This window comes from Epinephelus lanceolatus, chromosome 8 (assembly GCF_041903045.1).
Source record: "Epinephelus lanceolatus isolate andai-2023 chromosome 8, ASM4190304v1, whole genome shotgun sequence".
Classification (NCBI taxonomy): Eukaryota; Metazoa; Chordata; class Actinopteri; order Perciformes; family Serranidae; genus Epinephelus; species Epinephelus lanceolatus.
Genome location: NC_135741.1, coordinates 47,125,630 through 47,141,808, shown reverse-complemented (window position 1 = coordinate 47,141,808; position 16,179 = coordinate 47,125,630). Strand labels below are relative to the sequence as shown.

The following is a 16,179-nucleotide window of genomic DNA, read 5'->3' as shown; positions in this document are numbered from 1 at the left end:
TTGACACAGAGCATCTCTCTGGAGATAACAAAATGCTCTCCTTTCAAAGTAAAACATTTGAGTCACAAGTACAGATGATAGTAAATTATGTTATTTATGTGATCAGTCAAAGCCTATGTTTATCCCCTTAAAAGCCAGTTTTCCTCTTGTATCTCCCCTTAACTAGTTTTATGGTTCTTCCATAGAAATAGAATGAGAGTAGAATGGACATTCCCATTCAAATTAACATATCAGTATGGTCAGAGCAGCAGCCATTTCTATGTATATTGTTGCCATTTCAACTGTTGTAGCAGGCTAACCTCATTGCATGTTTGTTGAAACATGATGTAATGTTATGCTTCAGAGGAGTGAGTGAGAAGCACTGCTCAGTGGGCAGCTGAATGGCAGCAGGAATAAACAGCATGTAGATCAGCATGTTTTGACATGTTTATTTCAACTAAACAAAAATTGGTGATTGGTGGAACAGTGGAAAGACAATGAAATAGAGTTTTACGATGACTTAACAAGGCAGATAATAAACTAACATTAGTCATAGTTTGGTGACAGAGAATAACTTTTTGCTCCATGGTTGTATTTTTCTGTTTAGAAATAGACAGTTATCAAATCAGAGAGTGTGACATACCCACTGACATGTGTTGTCACCATGACAACTCACAACAATCACCATTTTCTATTGAGCTCATCAAATAAACACAGCAAGCAGTTCAGAGTCCTTTCTATTCATTCTGTTTTTATGGGTTTCACTCTGGGTTTCAATCTTATGGGTTTCTCTCTGGCTGTTCATTGTCAGCTCTTTGTTGAAGCTATAGGATGTTTACACTGAGTGAAATATTCAAACCCCAGTCTTAAAGTCCATTCCATCAGATCCAAATATTCTGACTTTATTATATTATCATTTTTATTATAGCATTTTTTATTATTGCTTTATTTATATAGCACCTTTCAAAACAGATTTACAAAGTGTTTCACAATAAAAACAACTATAAGGCTGAAAAACATATACAATGTTATGGACCGGCTTGAAAACCAACGGGACCCAAGTTGCAGAAAACAGGCGGAGTGAAAGTTCTTAACAGTTTATTACAAAAAGCCGCTTGACACAAAAAATGGCTGCAAGCTGCTAAATACAAAAAACGGCTGCAGGGAGAAAACAGCTGCCCAGTGGTGGCTGGAGGCAAGGGCTCCGGAGACCAAAAGGCGGCGAGGCAACACACTACAAAAACAGAGAAAAAAGCACAAGTCAGTGGGGTTGGTCCACGAGAGAAAAGGGCAAAAATACTCACAAGATGACAAAAGGCTCTAACGAGAGATGCACTACCGAACGAGACGGAATTATCTGGCACAGGAGTGGAGTCATGACCAGGCTTATATGGAGGGTTGATTAGTGGCGATGGAAAACAGGTGTGCCTCGCCGCCCGTGGTGGTCCAAGAAGAACAGGAAAACACAGAAGAAACACCCGAGCCGCCACCAAAACATGCAACAAAAGCAGGCCATAACATACAAGATATAAAACAGGATAAAACAGTATAAAAAGTAGTAACAAATACCATCAGTTAAGAAAAGACCAAATGATAAAGATGAGTTTTAAGAAGAGATTGGAAAGAGGTCACTGAGTTTGATCTCAGGCAGGGAGTTCCACAGTTGAGGGGCCTGGACAGCAAAAGCTCAGTCACCTTTAGAGACAAGTCGAGATTTTGGAACCATCAGTGGAGCCTCGTTGGAGGATCTCAAGCAGTGATCAGGCACAAAAGGAATTAACAGATGACAGATGTAGGCGGGGGCCTGACAATTTAGGGCCTTAAAAAACAGGCAGTAAATTTAAATCAATTTTAAAATTCACAGGTTACCAGTTAAGGGCAGAGAGGACAAGTTTGATGTGGTTGCTTCTCTAAGTACCAGTTAAATGTCTGTCAGTGTCAGTGTATTGTATGAGTTGGAGTCTTCAGATGTTTTGCTCGTTGATGTCGGACTAAAAGACCTTGCAGTAATCAAGTCTGGAGGAGAAAAAAGCATGAATCACCTTTTCTAAATCTGCAGAGCAAAGAAATGACCTGATCTTTGTTAAATATCTCAGTTGGGCAGAGCAGGACTGCACCACTTAAGTCCCCTGGGTATCCAAAGACAGCACTGACTCAAAGATGACTCCCAGGTTATGGGCCTCTTTTTTCATGTAATCAGATAAGGCACTCTAAGGACAAGAGATATTGTTAATGGTAGTAGTGCTGGGAACAAAAGGGGCAATTATATTTATTTCTGTTTTGGAGTCAGTCAGCTGCAGGAAATTTTTGAGCATCCAATTCATGACTTCAGTGAAGCGGGACATAAAACATCAGTGGTGCCAGGCTTTAGCGGGATATACAGCTGTGTGTCATCTACGTAGCAATGAAAATCTATACTGTTTTCACACATGATTAGCCCCAGGGGTAACATGTACAGTACAGGCCAAAAGTTTGGACACACCTTCTCATTCAATGCGTTTTCTTTATTTTCATGACTATTTATATTGTAGATTCTCACTGAAGGCATCAAAACTATGAATGAACACATGTGGAGTTATGTACTTAACAAAAAAAGGTGAAATAACTGAAAACATGTTTTATATTCTAGTTTCTTCAAAATAGCCACCCTTTGCTCTGATTACTGCTTTGCACACTCTTGGCATTCTCTCCATGAGCTTCAAGAGGTAGTCACCTGAAATGGTTTCCACTTCACAGGTGTGCCTTATCAGGGTTAATTAGTGGAATTTCTTGCTTTATCAATGGGGTTGGGACCATCAGTTGTGTTGTGTAGAAGTCAGGTTAATACACAGCCGACAGCCCTATTGGACAACTGTTAAAATTCATATTATGGCAAGAACCAATCAGCTAACTAAAGAAAAACAAGTGGCCATCATTACTTTAAGAAATGAAGGTCAGTCAGTCCGGAAAATTGCAAAAACTTTAAATGTGTCCCCAAGTGGAGTCGCAAAAACCATCAAGCGCTACAACGAAACTGGCACACATGAGGACCGACCCAGGAAAGGAAGACCAAGAGTCACCTCTGCTTCTGAGGATAAGTTCATCCCAGTCACCAGCCTCAGAAATCGCAAGTTAACAGCAGCTCAGATCAGAGACCAGATGAATGCCACATAGAGTTCTAGCAGCAGACCCATCTCTAGAACAACTGTTAAGAGGAGACTGCGCCAATCAGGCCTTCATGGTCAAATAGCTGCTAGGAAACCACTGCTAAGGAGAGGCAACAAGCAGAAGAGATTTGTTTGGGCCAAGAAACACAAGGAATGGACATTAGACCAGTGGAAATCTGTGCTTTGGTCTGATGAGTCCAAATTTGAGATCTTTGGTTCCAACCGCCGTGTCTTTGTGAGACGCAGAAAAGGTGAACGGATGGATTCCACATGCCTGGTTCCCACTGTGAAGCATGGAGGAGGAGGTGTGATGGTGTGGGGGTGTTTTGCTGGTGACACTGTTGGGGATTTATTCAAAATTGAAGGCACACTGAACCAGCATGGCTACCACAGCATCCTGCAGCGACATGCCATCCCATCCGGTTTGCGTTTAGTTGGACGATCATTTATTTTTCAACAGGACAATGACCCCAAACACACCTCCAGGCTGTGTAAGGGCTATTTGACCAAGAAGGAGAGTGATGGAGTGCTGCGGCAGATGACCTGGCCTCCACAGTCACCGGACCTGAACCCAATCAAGATGGTTTGGGGTGAGCTGGACCGCAGAGTGAAGGCAAAGGGGCCAACAAGTGCTAAACACCTCTGGGAACTCCTCCAAGACTGTTGGAAAACCATTTCAGGTGACTACCTCTTGAAGCTCATGGAGAGAATGCCAAGAGTGTGCAAAGCAGTAATCAGAGCAAAGGGTGGCTATTTTGAAGAAACTAGAATATAAAACATGTTTTCAGTTATTTCACCTTTTTTTGTTAAGTACATAACTCCACATGTGTTCATTCATAGTTTTGATGCCTTCAGTGAGAATCTACAATGTAAATAGTCATGAAAATAAAGAAAACGCATTGAATGAGAAGGTGTGTCCAAACTTTTGGCCTGTACTGTATATAGTAAATAGAAGGGGACCCAGGATAGACCCCTGGGGGACCCCACAAAAGAGAGGCGCGTGAGAGTAGAAGGCATCTCCAAGTATTTATCCATACTGAGCCTCTGGTTGGTCAGTTGCTCAAGAGGTAAAAAACAGTTTCCTTGTTACTTTTAGGTGAAATCTTTAAAAAATAAATCAAAAGCCTGCAGTAAGTTTCTGCAGAGGCAGTATTAAATTGGCGTGTGTGTGGGAAGAAACAGTGGACTGTATCACTGGTGGCCATGTACGATGATGTCACACTCTTTCCTTCACAGTTTTCAAAGTCCATGGTGCTGAACGTGTACAGTGACTACATCAACAACTTCACCAACGCCATGGCATTGATCAAGAAAGCCTGCATGTCTAAACCTGCTTTCCTGGACTTTCTGAAGGTGCTTACATTTTGTCTTTTAATTAGTTTAAGTCATAGTCCAGTGTAGTGCTGGGTAGTACGACCAAAAATTTGTGTTGTGGTATTTTTTGAGATTCTGTCTGTCTATATTACAGTATTTTATTTCCCCTTTATATAGATTTTTGATTTTAAGGTCATGATTTGATTTAATATTTGATTTTTTTTTTCCAGTGCTGACAGCTATTCCATTGTTGGACTATCAGGTGTTGATTTGTAAGGATCAACAGATCATTGGTTTTATGCCCTGACAACTGATTTTGTTTTATGTTTCCAAATTCTTTTTTAAAAAGAGACTGCATTCTATCAAATTAAATTACCCCCCCACCAATTTTTGTTGGGGATTTACCACTGGCCACAAGTTCACATTTAAACAATTTATTTAAATGTAATAAATAACAATAATTTATTTTCCCAGTCAGTTGAGTAACTATTAAACACAAAAACAACAGTTTTGAGTTTGAGTGTCCTCACCTGCAAAAGGGTATTTTGACCTTTTCATTCCACTAGCATACCCTGCAGACTGTAGTTTTTGTCAAGATCCGTTCATTCTTGACATAACTCACAGGGAAGGTAACATTTTACGACATTCAGAGAAGTTGGACGATTTTCCAGTTCTGTTGTTTCTTGGTCATCTCCGACTTTGACAGAAAATCATGGAGTCTGGAGAGGCGCAGCAGCAGGCTAAAGTTACCTGTATGCCGGGAGGTTGTTCTTTTTTTCTTATGGTGCATACAAGTTGGATTTTTTAAAACCAACAAACCTTCCAAACAGCAGACACAGCTCCTCTCTTGAGAAGAAGTTCATCTAGAGCCTCTCCGGTCTCTTGGTGTCTTTCTTCCTCCATTTCTCTTTTCTGATCTCAAACGTGACATTATGGAAGTGACAGCTGTTAACAGACTGTTATGCTAACTGGCCAGTTAGCGAGCTGTCCCCTGCATGCCGTTCAGTGGTGTAATTTTGTAAATGTGTTAAAAATTCTTTAAGTGTTACATATTGTTGTGTGTCCTGGTGTTTTGCCCTGTTGGAGAGCTAGTTTTTTGTGGCCGGAGACATTAAGGGCCAGATCCTCAAAAGGATTGCACTGCTTTTGCGACCGCTAAACCTGTGCAAATGAGAGAAAAAAATAGCGTGCAATCCACAAAGCACACGCAAAGGGTGAAATGCACGCAAACTGAACACAAACTGCACTGCCACTCCTAGCTGTGCTGGTCCAATTTGCATGCATGTAAATTAGGGAATATTCATAAATTCTGCGCAAAATTGCCCCCTTCTTATGCAAATAAGCCTCATTGCAAATACCACCTAATCCACAAAGACCAGCGCTAATTGCCACAGGCAGTAAAGCGGTGCTATTTAACGCCAGTGAGACCCATGTATTAAATAAGATAAGATAAGATAAGATACACCTTTATTGATCCCATAATTGAGAAATTCCAGTGTTACAGCAGTCAAGGAAAAAGAGTCAGATTAAAGATTTCAAAATTAGACTTAAAAAACTTAAATAACTAGGCATGCAAATAAGTACAAAAATCCAAGAGTCGGCGATAAATAACAATAACAGTAATAATAATAATGAAAATAATAGGAAGTGGATAATAATGAGCAGCAGTGAATGAAAATGAGCAGTGGATAAAGGGAGCACATCTAGTGCAAGTGATTGTATGTAGTAGTGAAGGACAAGCTGGAGCAGGGGGGCTGTGTGCTGGGGGGTGGGGGTGATGAGGTGGGGGGAGGAGTGGGGGTTGGTGAGATGTCCGGGGGAGCAGGAGTGGGGGAGGTGTCAAAGCAGTGTGCCAGGAGTGTAGGTGGGGGGGAAGGTACAGGTGAGGATGAGGGGGGTTGCAGCCGTGATGTCTGGGCCAGGGGAGGGGCAGACTGATCAAATCTATTGAAGAACAGATTCAGATCATTCACCCACTGCTGGTCACCTCTGGCCTGGGAGTCTGGTTGTTTGTGTCCTGAAATGGTTTTCAGACCTCTCCAGACTCCACTGACGTCGCTCTGCTGCAGCTGTTCCTCCATCTTCTTTTTATATCCTTCCTTTCCCCACCTGATGTTTCTCCATAGCTCCTTCTGCACGGCCTTCAGCTCCTCCTTGTTTCCAGAGTTAAAAGCTCTCCGCTTCTCCTTCAGGAGAGCTTTTAAATCTGGAGTAATCCAGGGTTTGGTGTTGGAGAAGCAGCATACAGTCCTGGTGGATATGATGCTTTCCACACAGAAGTTTACGTAGTCTGTAATACATGATGTCAGAAAACTCCCTGGGTAGATAATATGGTCTCATGCCAACAGCCAGCAGCTCAATGTCCCTGCAGCAACGCTGTGCCTTGATAGTGATGTGCCCAGAGTTACACCATCTATCATTCACAAACACAGCCAGCCCCCCTCCTTTCCTCAGCATAGCCTATATAAGGGCTGTCATGCCAGGACTCCGGTAATCATGGCAGCAGTGATTGTAGCCAGGCGAAGGCACCATAATGGCAGGCGCGCACCAGAAAGGATTTATCGGAGGAGAGTATCACTTTTTGATTTAAGTGACAATGGAATCATTTGCAGATACCGGTTGCCAGGCCGCATGATCCTTGCGCTACTAGATGACATCAAGGATGACACTGAGCCTGCCACCCAGAGATCCCATGCTTTACCTGGCATTGTCAAATTAGTGTCTACTAGTGATGCGCGGATGGGCTCTGACGGCACCCGAATCCGCATCTATCCATCAATCATCCATCCACCACCCATCCGAGCAAATTAATTTTCTGTAATTACAGACCCGCATCCACCCGCACCCACATGTTTATATTATCAGGAAAGATTAGATCCTGACCGATCCCGTCAGCTGACTGACATTAAAATAATCAATAAAATGGCGCCGTTACTCCGTGCGTAAAGGTGCACATTGGCACTCTTAATGAGGAGACACTCATTTCTGCTGCTGCGGGGATCACTGTGTTAAATAAACCCTTCCACATGACACATTTAAAGAGTATGCTTGCCCAGCCAATCATACATTATTTATCAGCGGGATATAAGCATGATGATATAGAGGGCCTATTGTATTGCACACGACACAAGTAGGCTCATTTCACATTTTAGAGCATGCAATACATTTTCCTCTCATTAATGTTTGTCAAAGCAATTTGTAAACTTTGTTTTTAAAGGGTGCGATTTAAATAAAAGTTATTATTAGGCTATTATTTTCACCCGCCCATAACCCATCCGCCATTAATCAGATTGTTCATTTTTATCACCCGATGAACCTGGCGGTTATAACTGCCATCCGCGCATCTCTAGTGTCTACACTACAGGTTCTTGCATCTGGCTCTTTCCAGAACCCCATTGCAGGCGTCTCAGGGCTCTCACAGTCATCCATCAGCAGGGCCATGTGCCGCAAATTGCGCTCAGCTGCCAAACTTTGTGGGCGTGTTAGCGCTGGCGTATGATTAGAGCAAATTCTTTTGAGGATAAGGCGCTAAAACAGGGCAGATTGCGTGAGCTAATTCTGCGCAAATAATGGCGCTATTAGCAGGAGCAATCCATTCTTTGTGGATCTGGCCCTATGTTTTTAATTTGTCTGTATGTCCGTTAGTCCGTACATCCCATTCTGGTGAACAAAATATCCCAAGAACGCCTCAAGGTGTTTTTTTTTTTTTTTTTTTTCAAATTTGGCACAAATGTCCACTTGGACTCAATGAAGAGCTAAATAGATTTTGGTGGTCATAGGTCAAAAGACCTCATCTATCTCATTCTTGTGAACTTGATATCTCAAGAATACCTCGAAGGAATTTCTTCAAATTTGACACAAACGTCCACTTGGACTGAAGAATAAACAGATTAGAACTTTGTGGTCAAAGGTCAAGGACACTGTGACCTCACAAATCCTGTTTTTGGCCATAACTCAAGAATTCAATTCTAATTATGACAAAACAGCTTCACTGTGACATCATAACACTTTTCAGTACATTACTTAGTGTCATATTTTAGGACAGAAGGGGAGATTTTAGTCAGATACTAAATTGGTGACACTAATCGTGGGTGTCCACCTTGAAACTGTGCTGATTGTATGATTTTCTGTGCTGCTGAGGGGAGATGTGTGTGAAGCATCCATGTTTTCACAGACATGGATGTAAAGTGGAAGAGAAACTTGACTGGTGCAAAGAGGCATACAAGCTTCAGTAGTGTGGAATAAACTGTGGCATCCTGAATGTTTTATGAACAGCCCTGGACTTCTCAGACTCTTTCAGCGTCTTACCACTAAGGGGAAAGTCCTTCAGCGGCTCCTCTGGCAGCAGCACAGCATCTCTCCCTCTCCTCTCTCGCCATGCGCACACGGGAGTCGGTGTCGTTAAGTGATTCTGTCGTAAACCTTTGGTAATGTAATTCTATATGACGCTTGTGGCTTGACAAAAAACTACATATATGAGAATCTGAAATACTTACGGTAGCATAACAACCTGTCACAGGTTACAGCGTGATGATTAGAGGAGAAATGGCAGGTTTACATTACCGAAGGTTTATGACAAAATCACTTGACAACACCAACGCACAGCGAGAGAGGAGAGGGAGAGATGTTGTTCTGCTGTCAGCAGATTCGCTGAAAGAGTACCATCTGCCGGAGGGATAACTCGCAGTAACTCACTAAAAGAGTCTGAGAAGTCTGCAGCTGTTTATGAAACATTCAGGATGCCACAGTTTTTTCCACATTACTGATGCTGCTCCTATTTTTTGAAAACTCTGTGGAGTCGCTAATTTTTTTTTTTTGCTTTCAGCCATGCTTGTTGTTGACGTGTGAAACAGTATGTCGTCAATATGTCAACAAGTCCAAATATCGCGAACATCACACTGTGAATTTTTCATATGATATTAAAAACTATACCAGTATTACTGTGAACGAGATGATATGGCCCACCCTAATGGGGACCATGCTTAACAACATGAAATCCATATCAAAACATTGGTTTACAAACTCTCAAACAACTTGTGCAGTATAATCAAAGTCTCATTTATCCAGTTGGATGCTCAGTACTTCCCAAACACGTGACTTTTCACAGAGACATTACACTATAAAAATACTTCCACCTACGGGTAGCGTACCTGATTGTGCAAGGCACGCTATTTGGCTGTGCATGAGACTGTTTTAATGTTACATTTTCAAAGCACTAACAAAATCTCCTTTCCACGTGACTTTTAGAAGAAGCAGGCATCCAGTTCAGACAGAATCACTCTGTATGGCCTGATGGTCAAACCTATCCAACGCTTTCCTCAGTTCATTCTACTGCTGCAGGTGAGTGATTGACATCAGTCACACATCCGCATGTCTCTGTGTTGTTCCATCATCTGCAGTTGTATGTTCATCCTCATGAATTACATATTGAACCATGGTTTTAAGCAACAGTTTTAAATGAAACAAACACACACACAAAACATCATCTGGACACCTGCACACTTTTCATCTGGACCTTTAAGATGTGATTGTCTTAAATCTGTAAATAACAAATATCCACACTTTAATTAATTTATTTTATTTTACCTTTATTTAAGCAGGAAGTCCCATTGAGATTGAAAATCTCTTTCACAGGAGAGACCTGGCTGAGGTAGCAGCCAAACAAAAACATTAAAATGCAACAAGTACAATATATAACAACAAAAATCCACAATAAAACAACCACTATTCAAACATAGTGGCATCCCAAGTAAAAACAAGTGCATCTCTCTGTCACCACATTCTTTATGATGCCCTTAAATTAATCAGTGGATGTAAGTGTATCTAATTTTAGATGCTTTTGAAGATTGTTCCATGTCTATGGTGCAGAGTAGGAAAATGCAGTTTTCCCCGGATCTGTTAAAACCTGGGGTTAAATTCAAAGGCAACCACCTAGAGGAGTGTAGCTGGTAATTACCAGAGCTGTCACACAGAAGGGTGCATAGGTAGGCTGGAAGTTTGATCAATATTGCTTTTTAGATAAAAAAAAAAATGTACCAGAGCTATTGTCTGCAAGTGGTCAATGAAGTCCAGCCCACCAAATCATAAAGAATGCAGTGACGAGTAAGGGATGTTGCACTTGTTATAAAATACACTGAATCAAGGCTACATAGAATGGATGCATGTACAAAATGTCACCGTAATCAGTCAGACAGAGAAGCAGCATCTGCTAGTTTTTTTCTTAGCACAAGTAAGACAAAATTTATTTCTAAAATAAAAGCCAATCTTCCATTTAAGCTGCCTAACTAGTGTGGCAATATGTACATTAAATAAAAGCTTGTCATCTGTTCATTACCCAGGTACTTGTATGCGGGCACCTTTTCAAGTGATTTACCGTCAGAAGTGAAAATGTTAAAATCATCAAGCAGCTGTGAGCGAGCATCTAAATGACAGTGTCATCCGTATATAAATTTATTTTTGCTTGAATGTCTTTACCCAAATCATTTATAAAAACAGAAAATAGAATAGGCCCCACGATGGAACCCGGGTGGACACCTTTATATACGCATGTATATATATATATATATATATATATATATATATATATATGTATATATATATGTATGTATATTTACTTTATTTCAGACACAGATCAGGTCCATAGAGCCACAAAACAAGACAAAAAAACCCCCATACAATAAAAACAATAATACAATCAAACAATTTTAAAAGCTCCTATAGAGGCTGTGTTTATGAAGTCCAGATGTATTTTGAAAGCAGCTTTGCTCAGGGCTAGTTATAGCCTCTATAATAGCATTCTTGGACTTGTCCAGGCGAGACATGAATTTATACATCAGTTGTCTTAGTTGAGCTCCAAGAGTAGGAATACCACCGTTCAGAAAGAGCTGGCTTGCACTGTGCCACCTGGGGACACCAAGCTTTTATCTCAATAACTGAAGGTGTCCCCTTTCAATTCATTGTGTTTCCACATTCTGCAGATCCTCCATTAAACCAGCTAAACATTAAAAGGAAACTTCAGTATTTTTCAATCTGCATCCTATTTTGTCATGTGTTTTGGCTCCATGTGACTAATGGGGACAGCAACTTTTAAAATTGGTCCAGTATTGACCGATGCAGCTGCAGTTGTAAAACAGACTGCAATGTGATCCCTATAGGCAGTTGTGCACTGTCACTTCTTTTTGTCACTGACAGCCTCAGATTGTTATTTTAAAAGCTCTCTAAATCTTCCTAAGCTTGAACAGTTTTTGTCACATACAGCAAACATCTCCTCACGATCTGCTAGCTACATGTCCTCTGAATATGCTGTGAAAAAGTCCGGTCTCTGTAGGCAGCCAAGGCTCCGCAGATGGCAACAAAAACATTGTGGTCCAGGCTGCACCAACCAGCCAGTGCAAGGCCAGCGAAAGCAAGCACACACACATGAACGCGGTGCCCATGTCTCACGGTCTCGTGCAAGCGCGCACATGTGAACGCTGTGCCCAGAGAGGCAGTTAGAGCTACAGGCTACAATGAGGCTAAAAACAGTATTCAAATGACGTTTTTTCAAACAACTTTTTATGTCGGGGCTTCAGGACACATATTTTATGGTTTCAATTGACCTATGGCTAAGCCCCACCCTCAAATGCAATGAGCCAATCACAGTGCTTAGAGCCATTCCCATACACTCGGACATTCTCTGCCTGGTGTTTGCGGCAACATATTGTCACTTTGCAAGTTATCTTTAACATCTCTAGCTAACGTTAGCTAAAGTTAGCCTAACATTAGCTCCTAGCTGCGTTGTTCATCATGTCACCTTGTTTGCTGGGAGTTCATTAGCCTATTTTGTTCTAGTTTTGTACTTTGGTGATCGTACATCATTGTTAGCTGTTGTCCAAAGGGCTCTAGTTAAGCTAACATTAACTTCTGGAGCTTAGCTTCATTAACTTATCTGTAATGGCAGAGATAACAAAGGTTGGCAAACGTTATGCTGAATGATTCAGTGTAAATACTGTAGCACCAAACTAACGGAGAGACACTCTTGGTAAAGATGGTAAAAAGGCCGTTATCCTTTTCTCATATTCTGAGCCAAAAACCTTAACTTCAGTGGCACTTTAACTTGTTGTCTTTGATGGTGACGGCAACCAGATGCGGTTCACAAGCGTACACTGTGACCTGTAAATTTTGGCTTGTAATTTAAGCTTTTCATCGACCTTCTCAACAATAAAATTATCAATATATCCCTCCAATGCGTAGTTTAGGCCCTTTTGGTTACTTCTCAATGACATCTGATCATTATGTCATTAGGCCATGGGGCGGCAGTAGCTCAGTCCATAGGGACTTGGGTTGGGAACCGGAGGGTCGCCTGTTCAATCCCCTGTCCGGACCAAAATATGGTGCGTGGACTGGTAGCTGGAGAGGTGCCAGTTCACCTCCTGGGCACCTGAGCAAGGTACCGAACCCCCCAACCGCTCGGAGCGCCTGTCATGGGCAGCCCACTCTGACATCTCTCCACTTAGTGCATGTATAGGTCCAGTTTGTGCGTGTGTGTTCGGACCTGTGTGTAATTGACAAACAGAGTGAAAAATTGAATTTCCCCTTGGGGATTAATAAAGTATATATATAAAAAAAAAATAATAATAATAATCAATTCCCTCCTGCAAAATGCCATGTACTGTGACACCTGCCATAGCGCCCGGTCACTGAATGTTGATAGTTTGTGAGTGAGTGGAGGGGGGCGTGGCTTAGCCATAGGTCAGTTATGTGTTTTTGGAAGTTTGAATCTGGGGCACCATAAGCCTCCATTAGATGGAGTTTTGTTGCTACCTCCTCTCCCCTTGGGTGATGGGTGAATTTTCATGTTGGGTGCACTATCCCTTGAACAGGTGTGTAAATCCAGGGTAACTAGCAGCTATCGCTCGTTCATGACAGAGTCACGGAGGACGAGGGGGGGAGGGGCGGGCAAGCTCTGTTGTGTTTGATAACATTGTTGAGCGTAAACAGAAGTGACGCCCAACGGTGCTTAGCGTGTCTTTAAATGTGTCTCAACATTATGGAAAGGATCCCTACAGAGAAATTAAATGTTTTTTCATTACCTTTTGCTAATCTGGTCTGTTTATTAGTGTCACTCAAGTCTCATTCTTAATAAAAATCAAAATCAGCTGAATATTCAACCATGACATTGAAAATCTGTAAGATAACGCTCCAACCCAATACACTCTCCCCGGCATCTCCTCTCTCCAATTCTCACGAACCTTTCCACTGTTGTTGAGTCACCTCTTCCAAGTTTTAAGAGCGAGACTTGTCCTTGACTAAGACTTGGTCACACATACTAACAAACAGACCATTTCAGCGAAAGGTCAGGAAAAGATTTAATTCCTTTGTAGATCCTTTCCATGATGTTGTCAGACACTTGTAATAACAATCTGAGCCTGTCAGTGACAAAAAGCACTTTTAGTGGATGCACACTTGCCTGTGGGGATTACATTGCAGCTTGTTTTGTTTTCTCTCTTAATATTGGACCAATTTCAAAAATTGTTGTTCCCAATAGTCACCTGGACACAAAACATGGGGAAACAAACTAGTGACTGCTCACTTACATGTTAGTTTGACAGTAAATCAATGAAGCTGTTCTGACTGAATCCCTGGTTTTGTTAGGTTTTAGTAAAGAACTGGATCTACAATGCAGACTTGTGTTAAAAAAAAGGAGAGTGAGTTTATTTTCACCAAGCTGAGTCCAAAAAACAGGGAAACGAAAAGCAGGAGTCCAGAGCTGGAACCAGGAATGTGGGAATGGAGCTGGCCGAGGCGGGGAGGCAGGCGACAGGATGGTACTGGGAGAAAACAGAGGTAAATTAGTCCAAATGAAGAGATTCAAAATATACATGCAGCAAAAATAGATAGTCAACTAGAGGCCGGGATGTAGTTTACCACTGAAAGTAACTGGCGAACTGGCGAGGACTGGATGAGCAAACCGGGTTTAAATACTGGAGGAGGTGAGTAGTGGCAATCAGGTTGATGAACAGCAGGTGGGTAGTGGAAGCAGGTGCCGTGAATGACAGAAGATCCCGCCTCAGCCAGCTGACAGACAAAACAAAAACACAGAACACAGACACAGACCCAACAGGTTTGAAAAGGTTGACATTCTTGCCAGCGTTTGCAGACAGGAAATGTAAATCTTTGTGAGAGGGGCAGCGTGTGGTGCACCCTCTTTACATTATCATGTTACCCTTCACCTTAAGGTGAGTTAATACCCTGTGTTGCATTGTTGTTGTGTGTATCAGGACATGTTGAAGAATACTCCAAAGGCCCACACTGACCGGCTGCCCCTGCAGCTGGCTCTCACTGAGCTGGAGACCCTGGCCGAGAAACTCAATGAGCAGAAGCGTCTGGCAGATCAGGAGGCTGAGATCCAGCAGTTAGCACACAGTGTGGGGGGCCGCAGCTTCAACAAGGTGACACATGATGCATTAGAATACATAAACTTGGGCTATTCAGGAAACCCCATGGGTTGGTGTAGGTGTTTTTTTTTTTGGGAGCAGCACTTGGCTTTTAGGCCAATTTGACATAGTGGCCAAACTGAGGATTTACATCTGTCACGTGATGCTATGGGGTCCACAAAGCTTTTCCCATAGAATTACATTGTGAAACAGATATCTGTAAATCAGTGGATACATTTTTTTAAGCGCCACAACCCAGCGGAATTACTCTATTAACTATTGGGAAGTCTAGAAGAGCTGCACAAACGGAATCATTTTATCCCCATTCAAGTAAGCAGAGGGCTAAACCAGAAGTAGCCAGCATTAGTCTGTACTGCACCTGCTCTGTGGGCCCAATAATGCCAAAGATCTTGTTTATTTTACACACAGAAATTGAACTATTTTGGCCTTATGCCATAGAGGTATAGTGATATCTCGATACCAGACGAAGATTGCGCCTAGTCATTCCAATGGAATTGCTTGTCTGGGGCATACTCCAGGTTTCTAGCACCTGGGTTAACTTCTGTGGTATGAGGCCCACTAAATATGCGTAGTAGTGTTTCTCTTGCTGGTCCTACCTGCGAGTTCCCACTCGGCTCACAATCTTAATATTGTGATGATGTCACGTTTTTTTAAAAAAGCTATTTTCTTGGCTCAAGGAAAGTTTTTCAAGTATAAACCTCCATGGGTTGAAATTCATAATAGAAAGAGTAATAATTGACCTTGCTTGTGGTTTGAGGTGTCCTGTCAACAGTTTTACAGAAGTGGCTTTTATAATGGTGGTCTATGGGGATGTTTTAGGCCGCAGGGGATGTAATTTAATTCATTCAATGTAATATCGCTAGTGGCCAGTGGGTAAAATTGATGCACACATCAATAATGTTACTTGGTTGCATACTTTCATCTATGTTATATTAATTGTCTTCACCCGTCACTCACACATCAGTGTATTACAGATTCCATACTGATTATTGCAGTTCTGTCCTCTTTGGTCTTCCTCTCAAGTGTCTTCACAAACTCCAACTGGTCCAGAATTCAGCCACCTGTATCATTACTAGAAGCCCCTCCATAGATCATATCACTCCTGTTCTCCAGGAGCTTTACTGGCTTCCTGATATCACATCAATTTCAATAATTCAGCTTTTCACCTTTAAGGCCTGTCATAATCAAGCCCCTTCCAACCTGTCTGAACTCCTTCATATCTACACACCTTCCCGTACTCTTATATCCTCTTCTGCAATCCAACTCACATCACCCTCTGCCCCCTTGCCCGCCATGACTTTTAG

At 41.9% G+C, this 16,179-nt stretch overlaps 1 protein-coding gene across 3 annotated transcripts in view; it reads left to right on the top strand.

Annotated features, from left to right (window-relative positions):
- The window catches only part of LOC117257927 (rho guanine nucleotide exchange factor 10-like protein), a 180,135-nt gene that overhangs the window by 124,210 nt on the left and 39,746 nt on the right, over nt 1-16,179 (top strand). For 2 of the 3 annotated variants that reach the window (XM_078170384.1, XM_033628344.2), the window contains exons 14-16: nt 4,362-4,478; nt 9,687-9,779; nt 14,699-14,869. In XM_078170384.1, coding sequence (XP_078026510.1) covers nt 4,362-4,478; nt 9,687-9,779; nt 14,699-14,869 — 381 coding nt within the window. The remainder of the gene's footprint in view (nt 1-4,361; nt 4,479-9,686; nt 9,780-14,698; nt 14,870-16,179) is intronic. The other variant, XM_078170385.1, reaches the window with a different exon arrangement.